This window comes from Salvelinus namaycush, chromosome 21, assembly GCF_016432855.1.
Source record: "Salvelinus namaycush isolate Seneca chromosome 21, SaNama_1.0, whole genome shotgun sequence".
NCBI lineage: Eukaryota > Metazoa > Chordata > Actinopteri > Salmoniformes > Salmonidae > Salvelinus > Salvelinus namaycush.
The window spans coordinates 35,858,543-35,877,049 of NC_052327.1; the positions used below are offsets into that span (position 1 = coordinate 35,858,543).

Below are 18,507 nucleotides of genomic sequence, written 5' to 3' on the forward strand. Positions count from 1 at the left end.
GGTTGATATGTTATTGGCTGAACGCGGGGGGGTCTGTGCAATGTTTGGTGAGCAGTGTAGTACTTTCATTCCCAATAACACAGCTACGGATGGGAGTCTGACTGTAGCATTGGAGGGACTTCGTACCCTTAATGGTAAGATGAAACAGCATTCTGGAGTGGACACTTCTATGTGGGACTCATGGATGGATGCTTTTGGTAAATATAAGACGCTGGTTTCCTCTATCCTAGTATCTATTTCCGTTTTTGCAGGCATTCTTGTACTTTGTGGATGCTGTTGCATTCCATGTGCGCGCACGCTTGCTAGCCGTGTTATCACTGCCGCCATAGACCCTAATCAGGAAAGGGCCCAAATGTTCCCATTGCTTGATGATGGAGAAGCTGGACCTGTCTATCTATTTGAGGACTAAGAAACTTTTATGTCACGTCTCTTGTGAGACGTGAAGAGGGGGAATCAAAATTTGTCTTCTGACAAATTTTATCCCATAGCTTTGTTTTTTTTTATACTTTTATGTCACGTCTCTTGTGAGACGTGAAGAGGGGGAATCAAAATTTGTCTTCTGACAAATTTTAACTAGTTTATTCACGTCTATAAGACGTGAAGAGGGGGATTTGTAAGAAATTGTAATAGATACTGGAAACTTGTAATAACAACTTCTCAACATAAGCTATCTTTTATACAAAATGCACACACCCCCTCTTTCCCTTGGACATATGCTGGTCTCATTAGACACCAACCACCGACACACACAACTCCCCTCCCCCATGACAACCACAGACACACACAACTCAAGGTTGGAGCACAAGACAAAGAATTATCTCAAGAACCAATGGAACGTTGATACCAGGCCTGATCAGGACTACCCACGACCCAGATCGACCAATCAGAAGGCCAGACTACAAGATCAACCTACTTTGCTTGTTGCCTATATAATCTGTATGAACTGTTTAGAGCGGCCTCTTTCCCGACGATTCCATACGAGTCAGACAGAAGGGGCCGTGCTGCACGATATACTAAGATATTTTTACATGTGATTAAACGGCCTTATTATACAAATATCCACCTCGTCCTATGTCTCCACTTGATCTCCTGTCTCCAGTAAACGTTTTATCAACAGAGTTTATCAAAATTAGATTATTTTTCGATTTTTTTTGTGGGTCTGTGTAATCTGAGGGAAATATGTGTCTCTAATATGGTCGTACATTTGGCATGAGGTTAGGATGTGCAGCACAGTTTCCACCTCATTTTGTGGGTAGTGTGCACATACCCTGTCTTCTCTTGAGAGCCAGGTCTCCCTTAGGTGGCCTTTCTCAATAGCAAGGCCTTGCTCACTGAGTCTGTATATAGTCAAAGATTTCCTTAATTTTGGGTCAGTCACAGTGGTCAAGTATTCTGCCACGGTGTACTCTCTGTTTAGGGCCAAATAGCATTCTAGTTTCCTCTGTTTTTTGGTCAAATCTTTCCAGTGTGTCAAGTAATTATCTTTTTGTTTTCTCATGATTTGGATGGGTCTAATTGTGTGGCTGTCCTGGGGCTCTGTGGGGTCTATTTGTGTTTCTGAACAGAGCCCCAGGACCAGCTTGCTTCTGGAGCTCTTCTCTAGGTTTATTTCTCTGTAGGTGATGGCTTTGTTATGGAAGGTTTGGGAATTGTTTCCTTTTAGGTGGTTGTAGAATTTAACGTCTCTTTTCTGGATTTTGATAATTAGCGGGTATCGGCCTAATTCTGCTCTGCATGCCTGATTTGGTGTTTTTTACGTTGTATACGGGATATTTTAGCAGAATTCTGCAGGCAGAGTCTCAATTTGGTGTTTGTCCCATTTTGTGAATTCTTGGTTAGTGAGCGGAACCCAGACCTCACAACCATAAACGGCAATGGGTTCTTTAACTGATTCAAGTATTTTTAGCCAGATCCTAATTGGTATATCAAATTTTATGTTCATTTTGATGGCGTTGAAGACCCTTCTTGCCTTGTCTCTCAGATCGTTCACAGCTTTGTGGAAGTTACCTGTGGTGCTGATGTTTAGGCCGAGGTATGTATGTTTTTTTTGTGTGCTCTAGGGCAACAGTGTGTAGATGGAATTTGTATTTGTGGTCCTGTGAACTGGACCTTTTTTGGAACACCACTATTTTTGTCTTACTGAGATTTACAGAATCTGTGCAGAAGGTCTAGGTGCTGCTGTAGGCCCTCCTTGGTTGGGGACAGAAGCACCAGATCATCAGCAAACAGTAGACATTTGACTTCAGATTTGTTGATATATATGTTGAAGAGGGTGGGGTTTAAGCTGCATCCCTGTCTCACCGGCCCTGTGTAAAGAAATGTGTGTGTTTTTTGCCTATTTTAACCACACACTTGTTTGTGTACATGGATTTTATAATGTCGTATGTTTTTCCCCCAACACCACTTTCCATCAATTTGTATAGCAGGCCCTCGTGCCAAATTGAGTCTAAAGCTTTTTTGAAATCAACAAAGCATGAAAATACATTGCCTTTGTTTTGGTTTGTTTGTTTGTCAATTAAGGTGTGCAGGTGAATACGTGGTCTGTTGTACGGTAATTTGGTAAAAAGCCAATTTGACATTTGCTCAGTGCGTTGTTTTCGCTGAGGAAATGCACGAGTCTGCTGTTAATGATAATGCAGTGGATTTTCCCAAGGTTGCTGTTGACGCATATCCCACGGTGGTTATTGGGGTCAAATTTGTCTTCACTTTTGTGGATTGGGGTGATCAGTCCTTGGTTCCAAATATTAGGGAAGATGTTAAAAGAGTTTAAGTATAGCCAATTGGAATTTGTGGTCTGTATATTTTATCATTTCATTTAAGATATCATCAATGCCACAGGCTTTTTTGAGTTGGAGGGTTTGTATTTTGTCCTGTAGTTCTTACATGTAATTGAATAATCCAGTGGGTTCAGGTAGTTGATTCTAAGATTTGTATTTGATCATGTATATGGTTTTGCTGTTTGATTTTAGATTTTTGTTATAGAGCCAAAAAGATTGGAGAAGTGGTTTATCCATACATCTCTGTTTTGGAAAGATAACTCTTCGTGTTGTTGTTTGTTTAGAGTTTTCACATTTTCCCAGAAGTGCTTAGATTCTATGGAATCTTCAATTACATTGAGCTGATTTCTGATGTGCTGTTCCTTCTTTTTCTGTGGTGTATTTCTGTATTGTTTAAGTGATTCACCATAGTGAAGCCATAGGCTTAGGTTTTCTGGGTCTCTATGTTTTTGGTTGGATGGGTTTCTCAATTTCTTTCTTAGGTTTTTGCATTCTTCATCAAACCATTTGTCATTGTTGTTAATTTTCTTAGCTTGTCTGATTGACATTTTTTCATTTGATAGGGAAGTTGAGCGGTCAAATATACTGTTTAGGTTTTCTACTACCAGGTTTACACTTTCACTATTACAGTGAAACATTTTGTCCAGGAAATTGTCTAGAAGGGATTGAAATTGTTTTTGTCAAATAGTTTTTTGGTAGATTTCCACACCACTCTCCTTCCATCTATAGAATTTCTTAATATTATTCAGCTCCTTTGGCTTTGATGCCTCATGATTGAGGCATTTCGGGCTCCCGAGTGGCGCAGCGGTCTAAGGCACTGCATCTCAGTGCTAGAGGCGTCACTACAGACACCCTGGTTTGAATCCAGGCTGTATCACAACTGGCCGTGATTGGGAATCCCATAGAGCCGTGCATGTCGTCTGGGTTTGGACGGTGAAGGCCATCATTGTAAATAAGAATTTGTTCGTAACTGACTTGCCTAGTTAAATAAAGGTAACATTTTTTTTAAAGTATTTATTTTTTAAATTGAGCGACGCTCTGTTCAAGTAGAGTGTGATTTTGCTGTGATCTGATAGAGTTGTCAGTGGACTGACTGTGAACGCTCTAAAGAGACTCTGGGTTGAGGTCAGTGATAAAGTAGTCTACAGTACTACTGCCAAGAGATGAGCGATATGTGTACCTACCATAGGAGTCCCCTCGAAGCCTACCATTGACTATGTACATACCCAGCGTCCGACAGAGCTGCAGGAGTTGTGACCCGTTTTTGTTGGTTATGTCTGGGTTGGCGCCCCCCCTTGGGTTGTGCCGTGGTGGAGATCTTTGTGGGCTATACTCGGCCTTGTCTCAGGATGGTAAGTTGGTGGTTGAAGGTATACCTCTAGTGGTGTGGGGGCTGTGCTGTGGCAAAGTGGGTGGGGTTATATCCTGCCTGTTTGGCCCTGTCCGGGGGTATCGTCGGGTGGGGCCACAGTGTCTCCTGACCCCTCCTGTCTCAGCCTCCAGTATTTATGCTGCAGTAGTATATGTGTCGGGGGGCTAGGGTCAGTCTGTTATATCAGGAGTATTTCTCCTGTCTTATCCAGTGTCCCGTGTAAATTTAAGTATGCTCTCTCTAATTCTCTCTTTCTTTCTTTCTCTCGGAGGACCTGAGGCCAAGGACCATGCCTCAGGACTACCTGGCCTGATGACTCCTTGCTGTCCCCAGTCCACCTGGCCGTGCTGCTGCTCCAGTTTCAGCTGTTCTGCCTGCGGCTATAGAACCCTGACTTGTTTCCCGGACGTGCTACCTGTCCCAGACCTGCTGTTTTCAACTCTCTAGAGACAGCAGGAGCAGTAGAGATACTCTTAATGATCGGCTATGAAAAGCCAACTGACATTTACTCCTGAGGTGCTGACCTGTTGCACCCTCGACAACCACTGTGATTATTATGAACATCTATGAACATTTTGGCCATGTTCTGTTATAATCTCCACCCGGCACAGACATAAGAGGACTGGCCACCCCTCATAGCCTGGTTCCTCTCTAGGTTTCTTCCTAGGTTCTGGCCTTTCTAGGGTGTTTTTCCTAACCACCGTGCTTCTACACCTGCATTGCTTGTTGTTTGGGGTTTTAGGCTGGGTTTCTGTACAGCACTTTGAGATATCAGCTGATGTAAGAAGGGCTTTATAAATACATTTGATTTGATTTGATGTTGTCGTAGTTGTGTCTAGGGGGGCATATGGGGGAGGGAATGTTGTCAACTCCAGATAGGTGTTTGTCACCCTGTGTGCTGAAAGTGTCAGGTTCTTGTCCAGTTCTGGCATTTAGTTCGCCACAGACTAGTACATGTCCCTGGGCCTGGAAATTGTAGGATGGTGAAGCTGTCATTGTTAAAGTATGGGGATTCTATTGGGGGGATATAGGTAGCATATATGAGGACATTTTTCTCTGTTGAGGTAATTTCCTTATAAATTTCTAGCCAGATGTAAAATGTTCCTGTTTTGACTAATTGAATAGAGTAGGTTAGGTCTGCTCTATATCAAATTAGAATACTCCCTGAGTCTCTTCCCTGTTTCACACCTGGTAGTTTGGTGGATGGGACTACCAGCTCTCTGTAACCTAGAGGGAAACCAGTGGGTCCGTCTCCTTTATACCATGTTTCTTGTAGGATGACAATGTCTGTTTTTCCAATTTCTTTGATGAAGTCTGGGTTCCTGCTCTTTAGACCAAAGGCAGATGACCTCAGACCTTGTATATTTCAGGATGAGATAGTAAAAGCTTTGTGTTCCAAAGTGTCTAGTGTTGTTTTTGTGTGGTTTAGGCTCGGACCATCACAGTAGGTGTGAGCAGAGCATGTTGAGCATCTGATACACACCTCTTAGGTCGCAGGATGGGGCTTGGGCGGGTGTAATAGTGGGGGTTGGGCCTGTTGCTCTGCTCACGGCCTGGGCATATCTCCTACTGTCATGTAGTGCCGGGGCGGCAGGTAGCCTAGTGGTTAGAGTGTTGGACTTGTAACCGAAAGGTTGCAAGATCGAATCCCCGAGCTGACAAGGTAAAAACCTGTCGTTCTGCCCCTGAACAAGGCAGTTAACCCACTGTTCCTAGGCCGTCATTGTAAATAAGAATTTGTTCTTAACTGACTTGCCTAGTTCCAATTTGTAAGTCCAATTTGTAAGTTGTAAGTCGCTCTGGATAAGAGCGTCTGCTAAATGACTTAAATGTAAATGTAAATGTTGAGGCCCTTGCCGCAGGGGCGGGGGGCATGAGGTGGGCAGAAGGTGCATAGGTCTAATATGGGGGGGCCTATATAGAGTGTGGCCAGGGTTTGCTTGGGGTGATCTTAGCTGGTTGGGGTGTGGCTGATGATGCTGTGGTCTGGGTGTAGGTCCTATTGGCATGGGTTTTCTCGGTGCTCCTCCTCTTCTTCTATGGTATATTTAAGCAATAAGGCACGAAGGGGTGTGGTATATGACCAATATACCACAGCTAAGAGCTGTTCTTTATGCACGACGCAACGCAGAGTGCCTGGATACAGCCATTAGTCGTGGTATATTGGCCATACACCACAAACCCAGGAGGTGCCTTATTGCTATTATAAACTGCTCATCGACGTAATTAGAGCAGTAAAAATAAATGTTTTGTCATATCCGTGGTATACGGTCTGATATACAACGGTTGTCAGCCAATCAGCATTCAGGGCTCGAACCACCCAATTTATAATGGCAATTACACAATTGTATGTGCATCCTGCCACCTACTTGGCGGGATGGAAACAGGATTCCCCAAAAAAACTGAACTACTAAAAAACGACCCCCCCAAAAATTATACAGTACCAGTCAAAACTTTGGACACACCTACTCATTCAAGGGCTTTTCATTATTTATACTATTTTCTACATTGTAGAATAATAGGGAAGACATCAACACTATGAAATAACACATATGGAATCATGTAGTAACCAAAAAAGTGTTAAACAAATCAAAATATGTTTCTTCAATGTAGCCAACATTTGCCTTGATGACAGCTTTGCACACTTTTGGCATTCTCTCAACCAGCTTCACCTGGAATGCTTTTCCAACAATATTGAAGGAGTTCCCACATATGCTGAGCACTTGTTGGCTGCTTTTCCTTCACTCTGCGGTCCAACTCATCCCTAACCATCTCAATTGGGTAGAGATCGGGTGATTGCGGAGACCAAGTCATCTGATGCAGCACTCCATCACTCTCCTTCTTGGTCAAATAGCCCTTACACAGCCTGGAGGTGTGTTTTGGGTCATTGTCCTGTTGAAAAAAAAATGATAGTCCCACTAAGCACAAACCAGATGGGATGGCGTATCGCTGAGCACATGGAGGGCTGTGCGGCCCCACAAAGAAATGCCACCCCTCACCATGACTGACCCACCGCCAAACCGGTCATGCTGGAGGATGTTGCAGGCAGCAGAACGTTCTCCACGGCGTCTCCAGACTCTGTCACGTCTGTCACATGTGCTCATGTGCTCAGTGTGAACCTGCTTTCATCTGTGAAGAGCACAGGGCGCCAGTGGCGAATTTGCCAATCTTGGTGTTCTCTGGCAAATGCCAAACGTCCTGCACGGTGTTGGGCTGTAAGCACAACCCCCACCTGTGGACGTCGGGCCCTCATACCACCCTCATGAGTCTGTTTCTGACCGTTTGAGCAGACACATGCACATTTGTGGCCTGCTGGAGGTCATTTTGCAGGGCTCTGGCAGTGCTCCTCCTTGCACAAAGGTGGAGGTAGCGGTCCTGCTGCTGGGTTGTTGCCCTCCTACGGCCTCCTCCACGTCTCCTGATGTACTGGCCTGTCTCCTGGTAGCGCCTCCATGCTCTGGACACTACGCTGACAGACACAGCAAACCTTCTTGCCACAGCTCGCATTGATGTGCCATCCTGGATGAGCTGCACTACCTGAGCCACTTGTGTGGGTTGTAGACTCCGTCTCATGCTACCACTAGAGTGCGAGCACCGCCAGCATTCAAAAGTGACCAAAACATCAGCCAGGAAGCATAGGAACTGAGAAGTGGTCTGTGGTCACCACCTGCAGAACCACTCCTTTATTGGGGGTGTCTTGCTAATTGCCTATAATTTCCACCTTTTGTCTATTCCATTTGCACAACAGCATGTGAAATTTATTGTCAATCAGTGTTGCTTCCTAAGTGTACAGTTTGATTTCACAGAAGTGTGATTGACTTGGAGTTACATTGTGTTGTTTAAGTGTTCCCTTTATTTTTTGGAGCAGTGTATATATATTTCACCTTTATTTACCCAGGTAAGCTAGTTGAGAACAAGTTCTCATTTACAACTGTGAACGGGCCAAGATAAAGCAAAGCAGTGCGACAGAAACAACAACACAGAGTTGGAATAAACAAGCGTACAGTCAATAACACAATAGAAAAAAAAGAAAGTCTATATACAGTGTGTGCAAATTGTATGAGGAGGTAAGGCAATAAATAGGCCATAGTAGCAAAGTAATTACAATTTAGCAGATTAATGTACTTGTCCTCTTGCTCAGTTGTACACCTGGGCCTCCCACTCCTCTTTCTATTCTGGTTAGAGCCAGTTTGCGCTGTTCTGTGAAGGGAGTAGCACACAGCGTTGTACGAGATCTTCAGTTTCTTGGCAATTTCTCGCATGGAATAGCCTTCATTTCTCAGAACAAGAATAGACTGTCGAGTTTCAGAAGAAAGTTATTTGTTTCTGGTCATTTTGAGCCTGTAATCGAACCCACAAATGCTGATACTCCAGATACTCAACTAGTCTAAAGAAGACCAGTTTTATTGCTTCTCAGCACAAAAGTTTTCAGCTGTGCTAACATAATTGCAAAAGGGTTTTCTAATGATCAATTAGCCTTTTAAAATGATAAACTTGGATTAGCTAACACAACGTGCCATTGGAACGCAGGAGTGATGGTTTCTGATAATGGGCCTGATAATGGGCCTGATAGTACGCCTATGTAGAAATCCCATTAAAAATCAGCCGTTCCCAGCTACAATAGTCATTTACAACATTAACAATGTCAATACTGTATTTTTTTTATCAATTTGATGTTATTTTAATGGACAAAAAATGTGCCCAAACTTTTGAACGGTAGTGTATATATATATTATGTTTTTGTTTTAAATCAAACAGCTCTTCTGTTAAAAATAAATAAAAATAAAAGATCTGATCCCTACACAGGCTCAAGGGGAACCTGGGAGTGCGGGTCTTCCGGCACCATTACCACTTGCAAGTCTTCTGTTGTAAAATCCTTGAGTCCCAAAAAACTTTTCTGCTGCAGCCACAATAATGTCTAGTTTCTTTGACTTCTTTGAGACTTATGCTGTACAGTTTATAACTGTGGCAATGAATGCAACAAATCCACCTTTTTAACACACAGGGTATCTTTTGTTTGGCAGCAAACATTTACTACAGGCTGTGGTGTATCCAGTACCATCTCTTCACTGGCATCACTTGTATCCTCAATTATTTTGATTGCCTCCGCATAAGAGATTCGATTGACCGCTCTAACTTTTGCTACCTCAATATCCTTACCTCTTACAGGGCACTCCAGGAACTCATGATCATGATCCCCACCACAATTGCAACACTGTCGCCCTTCTACACACCGTTCTTCAGTATACTCTTTTCGTCTGCACACACTTGAAACATGGCCAAATCCTTCACAGTTCTTACACTGCAATGGTTTGGGGACGAAAGCTCTTACGGCGTATCTTACATAACCAAGCTTCACATGCGTAGGTAATTGGTATTTATCAAAAAACAACAGGACCGACAGACTTTCTTATTTTTTTCCATTCACCCAGCAGGTCAGACGCTGGGCACCAACCCCATCAGGAATTATCTTCAGGTATTCAACCTGAACATCCATCGTCACCCCTGAGATGACTCCTTTGACGGGTGCTCTACTCCAAAGTTCAAAACACAAAACTTCTGTTGTCCGGATTCTTTTGAGGCCCACTGCAATCTTTCTCTGCTCGTCATAAATATAATTAATCAAAATAAGACCACTCCTGGTAACTCTGACAGACTACACTTTTTCAAGTACATACAACATTTTCGACACCTCATAGAGGTTTCCGACATATGCATCCTTACTCAACAACCGCATCCCAACAAGAAGCGATTCATTATCATTTACACACGTATCCTCCACTCCAATTTTAGACAATTTCCTTTTTGTACCAGTTTTCGATATAACTGTTGTCCATTCAGAACATTTGTCTTCACCAAATGTACTCAACATGCTGCTTCATTCGAACTGATCAACTACCTCTGCCGTCTTCTGGATCCGAACCTTCCTCTTCTTCTCTGCTCAAACGCCACTCTTGGAGGTAGACTGATCGAAAGTTTTTTTGTTATGCATTTTAGTTAACCCTAACCCTTTAACTAACCTTAACCTAATTATCCTGTTCTCCTAAACCTGCTACGAAAAGTCAATTTTGACAAAAGCTGTATCCCTTCTAGACAAAACTCAGTAGACTGGAGGTAGGTGCGTTTCCAAAATTTACATTATAGTCATTTAGCAGACTTACAGTTGTGAGTGGATATACTTTTGTGCTTTTTCCCTGTACTGGTCCCCCGTGGGAATCATACCCACAACCCTGGCGCTGCAAGAATCATACTCTACCAACTGAGCCACACAGGAGTTTAACATCACTGACGCTGCAGGAAAACAATACATATGCTTAAAATATAAACAAAATAGACTTCAGTCTAAATGTTATCTATTACATTTGATGTTATTGAATATTTCCACTACTATTTATTCATATCTGTTTTTTGGCTGTGCCAATACAATTATTTAGGTGATTAAATATAGTTTTTAAATCAGTAATAATAACCACTGAAATCCACATCCCTCAAGAATGCTTTCTTCCACTGAAGTTAGTTACCCAGCCTTATAGCCACAGCTCTACGATCAGATTACCTATCCTAAATCCTACCCTTTACTGTGAGGGAGTAACATACAAAAATGATCGTAGAACAGTGTCTAGTGGTAACTTCCTCTCCAATCTGAGCGCTGCAGAGAGATGAATCTTCGATCGATTGGTCGTGTCTGAGTTTTATACCACACGGCGTGGAAACAAGCTCGTGGAACATTTAGGATTCAAAGTCACAGCTTGCTGAAAAACAAACCTTATTGCAGTCACTCAGAAGACGGACATATTGTTTAGTGTCAACAGTAACGTCACCAGAATCTCCAATTGAAATGGCAAATGACAACGCGAAACTCTCCAAAAACCTCTTGCGTATGAAGGTAAGAAATGCATGCTAACTACAATAGTTAGTTATCATACTAGCCGCTAGGAATGTTGCAACTGCTAGTAGGCACGTTGTTAAACCTCAGAGACGGATAGAGCTGTTGATGGATGGTAAAAGTGGCATCCAACTAAAACCATATCCGATCTAGCTAGCTAGCCAAGTAACCTAGCTAACTTGGCTTGGGCCTAGCTATGTTGGCTAACTTGCTTGGTTTGTCAGCTGGGACATCTTTGTCAACACACTTTTCGTAAATTAACTAGATTAATCTTGTGTTGTGTAGCTAGGTCAGACCTATGGCTATGGGTTCTCTCCAATACCATTTAATTTGTAAGTGATTCATAAGACACCCTGTTGAAGTTACTCAGCAATGTCTCAGCAACTCTGATGCAGTGTAGAAGGTCCTGCACGTCTTGTACTGTACTTCTACAATTGTCATTCTGTCTACTAGTTCATGCAAAGAGGCCTGGATGCAGATACAAAGAAGCAACTGGAAGAAGAGGAGAGGAGGATCATCAGTGATGAGCATTGGTATCTGGACCTGCCAGAACTCAAAGCTAAAGAGTATGACACCTTTCACTGTCCACCTGCACATATTGGAGTAATTACATAAGGATGTAGACTAGTTTGAGGACACACAACTGCCAACCTTTTCTAATGTCCAGCATCATACCATCGGACATTGGAGATAGATGACAGTCTTCTCTCTAGTGTCCTCGGCTCAAATGTTGGCATATTTTATATTGTTCTTCCTGTCTTTGGTTAGGAATTTCATCATAGAAGAAAGAAGTTTTGGGCCTTGTGAAGACCTGAAGTATGGACGAATGTCATTCAAGGGGTTCAATACAGAAGTAGAGGTACTTATTAATTTACAATCACACCTTTTTAAGGTTTATCAAAGTAAGACTAGATACATTTAAATGTGATGTGACTGTTTCATTGGTGTAAATGTATTTTCTCCATCCAGAAACTAATGATCGTGATGAACGCTCCAAATGAGGAAGAGTTGGAAGAGGAGGAAATTAGCAGAATGGAGACTGATATCACAGATGAAGACATGGCTAGAAGGTAGGAAACAACCCAAGTTTTATTTTGACGTGATTTCAAACTGTTTTGTTACATCGCTGCCTGATTAACTTTTCTCTCTACCTTGTAGGTACGAGAGCTTAGTGGGAAGCATGAAGAAGAAGTTTGCTAAGAAGCGGGAGAGGTCTGCGGTTGAGGATGTTAATCAAAATGCAACTGAGACACAAACAAAAAGAGGTTTTTTGAAGCCTCAGGACTGAGGGCATGCTTTTTATTTAAATGAAGTATGTCAGGACTGTACAATGTTTTTATGTGCAACAATTTTTATTTTATTTTTACTGCTGTGTTTTCATGAACCGTAGGTAACTTCCAAAGATGTTACAGACATATATTTTAAAGTTGAATGGATGTTATATATCCTCTTTTTAAAGTATATTTCTTCAAGATGCATTGAGGGTTATGAACACAGGAAATGAAGCCCACATCCTTGTACCATGGACAAGGGTATAGTTTAATTAAAACTGTTACCCAATGTGGTGGCTTGTCTTGTTTTCTGTGAGAAATTGACAAAAACATACTAAATTCAAACAATAACAAGGGTTTTCAATTTCCTTGCTTATGAAGCTGCCAAAAAAGTACAAAGCCCACAGTCACATTTCTCTGCCAACCAAGCATGAGGGAAGATTGAGAGATACTAATCTATGGAAGCATTCCCGTAAACAACCTTGGGAAAGAATAGCCCGACATCACATATCTTACATGTTATCAAGTCTTCGAACCCACTGAGCCTCCTGCCTGGAGCCCAGCTGGCAGACTGCTATTGAACTGAAACAGACTTGTAATAATGATGTCATAGAACCGTGTGGGGCAGAGGCGGTGGAGGCAGGGAATGAGCCAGGCAGACTGGCCAGGGGTGTAGACGGGTCTGGGGGCCACTGACATCAGGGCGTGGCACATGTCATCTAGCACGGGACGCAGGTCCTCTGAGGACATGATGGCCATCTTGGCAAAGCGTGTCTGGAGAGAGGAGATGTAGGCCTCGCCGTAGTCCTTTCGGACATCCTGGGATAGAGAGGTGAAGATCTCCTCTTGGTAGCGGCTCCAGTCATCACTGCTACCGAAGATATCTGTGTTTTCAACCAAATGATAGACAAGTCTGTTTGTTGATTAAGTAAATCAAAAGGGGGAAAACAATGTTTATTGAAAGGTACAGTAGACTTAGCGATACAAAGTAAACAGCAGTAGAGGGTCAATTTCCTCAACAACTAAGAGCGCTGAAGAGCGGTGCTGAACTTCTTCGCTGTCTCAGGTCATAGCATTTTCATTTTAAACTGTCATATAACTGAATAATCATTATTTATTATACATACTTGTCCTGAAGCCTGCAGGTTGAATTGTGGATACATTGACGCCCCATCTGGCCAACTCTAGTCTCATCACTCCAGAGAAGGTGTTCAGGGCTGCTTTGGATGCTCCATAGGCCACAAACCCAGGAACGGGCACAACACCTGCACAAACAGATTTTAGGTTTATCATCAGGAAAGGGTTAGGATTAACCTTGAGCACAGAGTTGCAAGTCAAGCTGGCTACGGGTAGAAGATTAGTTATATTTACAGTTTCCTCACCTAATAAAGGCTGTCTGAGTAGAAGTGGGGGTTCTTGGCCAACTGTACTTGCTTGGAAATTGCATTGTCATAAGTGGGATAGTAGCCAGTATAACTTGCGAGTGACTGCTCAAGGTCAACCCTAACCCTTTTATTTTGACAATAACCAATAAACAGTCCAGATATGTTACCTGCCATGCTGCAGACGTTGACGAGCCTGCCTCTGGAGTGTCGGAGCAGTGGAAGAAACACCTGAGAGACCTCTACTGCAGCAAGGAAGTTCACTGCCAAGCAGTTCCTGTATACTCTCACAGGAATAATCTCTCCATCTGCCACATAGCCCAGGACTCCCGCATTATTCACAATCCCCCAAAGACCTGAGAGTCAAAGGGAGTGTGGACTTGAGACATTCCATGTCATGTGCATTATAGCATTATTTTTTATCAGAAAAGGATCACTTCTTTCTCCTTACATGTTAAGTTTGGTGCCTTTTCCAATGACATCTTTTGGTGCTTTTCCACTGAGACTTACCCCCAAACTAGTGCGTCACCAGTGTTTTATGTTAATGTAAGCTCTAATGTTATGGTGTTTCCATTAGGAGTGTGACACTAAAGACTTGTGGCGGGCAGATCAACAACCTCTGCATCATGCAAGACTTTCTTTGTGAGAAGGTGTTAAAGTTCAGTTAGCCATTGTTACGTAGTCACTAGCCATGAAGGGATGCATCTGGTCAACAACAATATCCAAATACGCTGTGGTGTTCAAGCGTTGCTTAATTGGTATCAAGGGACCTAACGTGTGCCAGTACAAAATTCCCTACACTACCGCCACCAGCCTGTACCATTGACACCAGGTAGGATGGGGCAATGGACTCTGCCATCAGAATGACGCAACAGGAACCAGGATTCGTCATGACCAGGCAATGTTTTTCCACTCCTCAATTGTCCAGTGTTGGTGATCACGTGCCCACTAGTGCTGCTGCTTCTTATTTTTAACTGATAGGAGTGGAACCCAGTGTGGTCGTCTGCTGCAATAGCCCATCTGTGACAAAGACTGACAAGTTGTGCGTTCCGAGATGCTGTTCTGCACACCACTGTTGTACTGCACCGTTATTTGGCTGTTTGTGGCCTGCCTATAAGCTTGCACAATTCTAGCCTTTCTCCTTTGACCGCTCATCAACTAGCTGTTTTTGCCCACAAGACTGCCACTGACTGGATGTTTTTTGTATGTCGCACCATTCTCGTTAAACCCTAACCCTTGCCGTTTAAGATACTGGAACCGGCGTGCCTGGCACCAACGATAATACCACGCTCAAAGTCGCTTAGGTCACTCGTTTTGCCATCTGTAACGTTCAATTGAAGAGTAACTGAATGCCTCGATGCCTGTCTGCCTGCTTTATATAGCAAGCCATGGCCATTTGACTTACTGTCTGTAGGATCAAACCATTTTCGTGAACTGTGTGGTGTATGTAATAAACTGGCCAGAGTGGGCATTGCCTCGGTTCCACGTCAGAGCCAGTCTGCCGGAGCCATGGCCCAGTGAGACAAGGGCACGCATATATGGACACAGAAAAGTCTGCCTTTTGGGTTCAACACTGGGGTACATCCTTGGTGGAAATGCACCTTATGTGTCCTCAGCGCCTTATAGTTCTTGTAGTGAACAACACGTTACCTGCGTCCCCAACCTGAGTGCAAATGTAGTGGTGAGCCCGCTCTATCTGCGCAGCGTCTGTCACATCCAGCTGAAGGACTTGTAGCCCCTCAGACCCCAGTCTCTTCAGCTCCACTGCTCCTGGGCTGGTCTCATCCAAAACCCCAGCAAACACAGTCACTCCCAAGTCACTAATCCTTCTCGCTAGGGCATGACCAAAACCTGTATCACAACCTGTTCATGTTGAAGAGAAACAAATAAATGAGACACCAGGGCATACTGTACCAATGTTCACGTGCACTTCATTCATGAGTACACAAAGCACTCAGCAGTATTGAAACCACATTCAATAACATTGTACAGAAGATTTAATGGGCCCCACGTCATGACTATGTTATGAATAGACTAGTATCAGTCATGTTTTGTTGACAGTGGTTGGTATGATAGTGTCAGTGTATGGCACCGATATAACCACATCACCTACCTGTAATCAGCACAGCTCTTCCATGCATCGTCAGCATGTCCACTCGTCTGCCCAGAACCACATAGCACAACCAGAGGCTGCAGGTCAGAAAGATCAGACTGCGGTAGCCTGGAAGGGCCAAAAAGCACAGAGGCCCCCCAAGAGCCAAAAGTGCAAAGGTCCAGTATTCCCTATCATGACTCCCTCTCGCCTTAGTTATAATTGCCCCAATGTATAGGGCTGTAACTATTGTATACAGAGAAGAGAAATACCAGAATTCAATGTCAACGCTCTCCATTCTATCCACTGGCAGGTTGGTCTTGCTCTTACTTTCCTGATATCACTGAGGTATCAATATCCTGTCCCCTTTGTTGGATATCCCCTTGGCTCTTTGACATGTGCATATCAAGTGTATCCTCAACTGAAAAACCCAAGCATTCTGTCTATAACCTTTTAAGAAACATTAACCCCACCCCTCGGTCACTGCCAGCCGACACCGCCAATCAAGAGTGCTGTTACATTAGTGCATGTGGAAACAGGCATGGCTCTGAATGAAACCTGTTCCAAACCAGACATCGGGGGTGTATTCATTAGTTTCTTATTGGACAAGTTTGGGTGAGCCCCTCCTCGTCTTGGCCCATTTGCTAGTTTGGTTTCTGGTGAATACATCCCAGATGTGTGATAACAGACAAAGCCTACTGTCCTGTTCTTATCATAACATCAGCAGGTGTGTCTGTTCCAGTTCACTCACCACTGATAATGGAGGTATTTATACTCACCTGAGGGGCTATACAAAACTTATGGCTTGCTATTTTTTTCTCCAAAATGTATCTGACGGTGCTGTTACTATTGCTGGGTCGGGGCTACAATCTATTTAAAGTATAAAACATGTAATTGAAAAAAATTACGCTCTCTAAATTCTCTCTCAAAACATCTTGTCAAGACAAACTCATTAAACCTAAATATTTAAATATCTACTGAAATAACATTACATATGTAGTTGGTTTGCCATTAAATGATGTAGGCCTTACTTTTAAACAGATAGGACATTGCTTCAGAAAATCATTCTCATGTGTACGTAGCATATAAAACCTCAATTACTCAAAATTAACAACACACAATCGTGTAGTGACAAATTACATTTATTTGGTAAGTCAGTGTTGACTAGGTAAGAGTGAAGGGGCCTTGTCACCTACAGTAATATCTGCACATTCTAATATTAAGCGAGTTTCCCCTCCTCCCAAAAGTGATTCATTCCATTATTAGGTGAGCTGTAATACACATTTAATTATACAGTTAAGTCTTACAATTCACTTAAACACTCAAACAGACTGGTGATCACAATTGTAAAGTGCTCTTTTATGCGGGTCAAGGGGCTATAAGTTGGGGCCAGGACTACAATGTGGAATAGTTCAGCCAATAGTATGGTTCCAATAGGGATCAGCCAGGGGCTAAAGGTCAAAGGTCAGCCATGAAGAAGAGAAGGAATTAGGCTGAGTTCTTCTTGAGAAAGTTGATGAGCCCGTTGGTAGAGGAATCGTGAGTGTGGACCTCGGAACTGTCTCTCAGCTCCGGCTCAATGGCCTTGGCCAGCTGTTTGCCCAGCTCAACTCTGAGGGTAGGAAGGAGAATATGACAGATATACAAAAAATATAGGCCAACATATATATTTAGAATTCCATATATGCTTCTCGCTGACACCTACCCCCACTGGTCGTAGCTGTTGATGTTCCACATGACTCCTTGCACAAAGATCTTGTGCTCGTACATGGCTGGAAAACAGAAAATAAAACTTACTACCGGTAAAAGTAAATAGAAAACGTAACGTAAAAAAAACAATACAAAACATACAACAAACATCACACCTGCCCAGAGCCACATACTTACACCCATCTCCAGCGCCCGCATCACTCTTTGCCACATGGCCTCAAAACGGCCATTTTGTTTCGCTCCACACTTTCAACATCTATATAATAAAGCATTTGACCTTTCCATTTTGTTAAAGACGAAGGACTGGTCGATTTCCTGTTGAGTATATATTTTTTTCAAGATGATTGACGAGAAAAGTATCGTCCAACCCATCAGGTTTCCCACTGCACCCTCACATGCCATGTCTTGAAATATGCAGACAGATGGATTAAAAGTACATTTACATTGTAATACTTCTGTCAGCCAACTTTCTAACGCCGCCCATAACTTTATAGCATTCCCAAAAGGCATGGATTATTGAGTCATTGTTAGTTTTACACTTAAGACATGACTCTGCCGTTGTAGAATGTGTAGAATTTGTGAATTTTGTCTCTTCTATAATAAATTCTATACATTACTTTATACTGGATTAAGCACACATTTTCGCTAACTGTAATTTCATTAGTTACAGTGCCTTCAGAAAGTATTCACACCCCTTCACTTTTTCCAAATGTAGTTGTGTTACAGCCTGAATTTTAAATGGATTAATTACATTGAGATGTTGTGTCACTGGTCTACACACAATACCCCATATTGTCAAAGTGGAATTGTGTTCAGAAATTTTTACAAATTAATAAAATATGAAAAGATGAAATGTCTTGAGTCAATAAGTATTCAACCCCTTTGTTATAGCAAGCCTAAATAAGTTCAGGAGTAAAAATTTGCTTAACAAGTAACATAAGTTGCATGTGCAATAATAGTGTTTAACATGATTTTTGAAAGACTTCCTCATCTCTGTACCCCACACATACAGATAAT

The 18,507-nt window shown here is 42.7% G+C and overlaps 3 protein-coding genes across 3 annotated transcripts in view; 1 reads left to right on the forward strand and 2 right to left on the reverse strand.

The window, feature by feature from the left end:
• The first annotated feature begins 10,820 nt into the window (after positions 1-10,820).
• mphosph6 (M-phase phosphoprotein 6) lies at positions 10,821-12,599 on the forward strand. The gene is made up of 5 exons (XM_039018170.1): positions 10,821-11,035; positions 11,489-11,601; positions 11,804-11,894; positions 12,005-12,105; positions 12,194-12,599. The coding sequence occupies exons 1-5, from the start codon at positions 10,988-10,990 to the stop codon at positions 12,321-12,323; spliced, it is 483 nt and encodes a 160-aa protein (XP_038874098.1). The 5' UTR covers positions 10,821-10,987; the 3' UTR covers positions 12,324-12,599.
• hsd17b2 (hydroxysteroid (17-beta) dehydrogenase 2) lies at positions 12,236-16,156 on the reverse strand. The gene is made up of 5 exons (XM_039018168.1): positions 15,802-16,156; positions 15,339-15,551; positions 13,859-14,044; positions 13,434-13,571; positions 12,236-13,190 (listed from the first exon to the last, which is right to left on the reverse strand). Exons 1-5 carry the CDS (start codon positions 16,076-16,078, stop codon positions 12,829-12,831), a joined length of 1,176 nt encoding a protein of 391 aa, XP_038874096.1. The 5' UTR covers positions 16,079-16,156; the 3' UTR covers positions 12,236-12,828.
• A 748-nt stretch (positions 16,157-16,904) lies between these two features.
• gpia (glucose-6-phosphate isomerase a) overlaps positions 16,905-18,507 on the reverse strand; it is a 30,836-nt gene continuing 29,233 nt past the window's right edge. The window contains exons 17-18 of the mRNA XM_039017634.1: positions 17,486-17,552; positions 16,905-17,392 (exon numbers count right to left, since the gene is read on the reverse strand). Coding sequence (XP_038873562.1) covers positions 17,269-17,392; positions 17,486-17,552 — 191 coding nt within the window. The 3' untranslated portion in view covers positions 16,905-17,268. The remainder of the gene's footprint in view (positions 17,393-17,485; positions 17,553-18,507) is intronic.

Coding starts and splice junctions, on each gene's coding strand:
- mphosph6 (XM_039018170.1), top strand. CDS start 10,988: ATGGCAAATGACAACGCGAAACTCTCCAAAAACCTCTTGCGTATGAAG. Junction 11,602..11,803: donor CCAGAACTCAAAGCTAAAGA/GTATGACACCTT, acceptor GTCTTTGGTTAG/GAATTTCATCATAGAAGAAA. Junction 12,106..12,193: donor GATGAAGACATGGCTAGAAG/GTAGGAAACAAC, acceptor TCTACCTTGTAG/GTACGAGAGCTTAGTGGGAA.
- hsd17b2 (XM_039018168.1), bottom strand. CDS start 16,078: ATGGAGAGCGTTGACATTGAATTCTGGTATTTCTCTTCTCTGTATACA. Junction 13,572..13,858: donor CAACGTCTGCAGCATGGCAG/GTAACATATCTG, acceptor CTGTTTGTGCAG/GTGTTGTGCCCGTTCCTGGG. Junction 13,191..13,433: donor ACCTGCAGGCTTCAGGACAA/GTATGTATAATA, acceptor TTGAAAACACAG/ATATCTTCGGTAGCAGTGAT.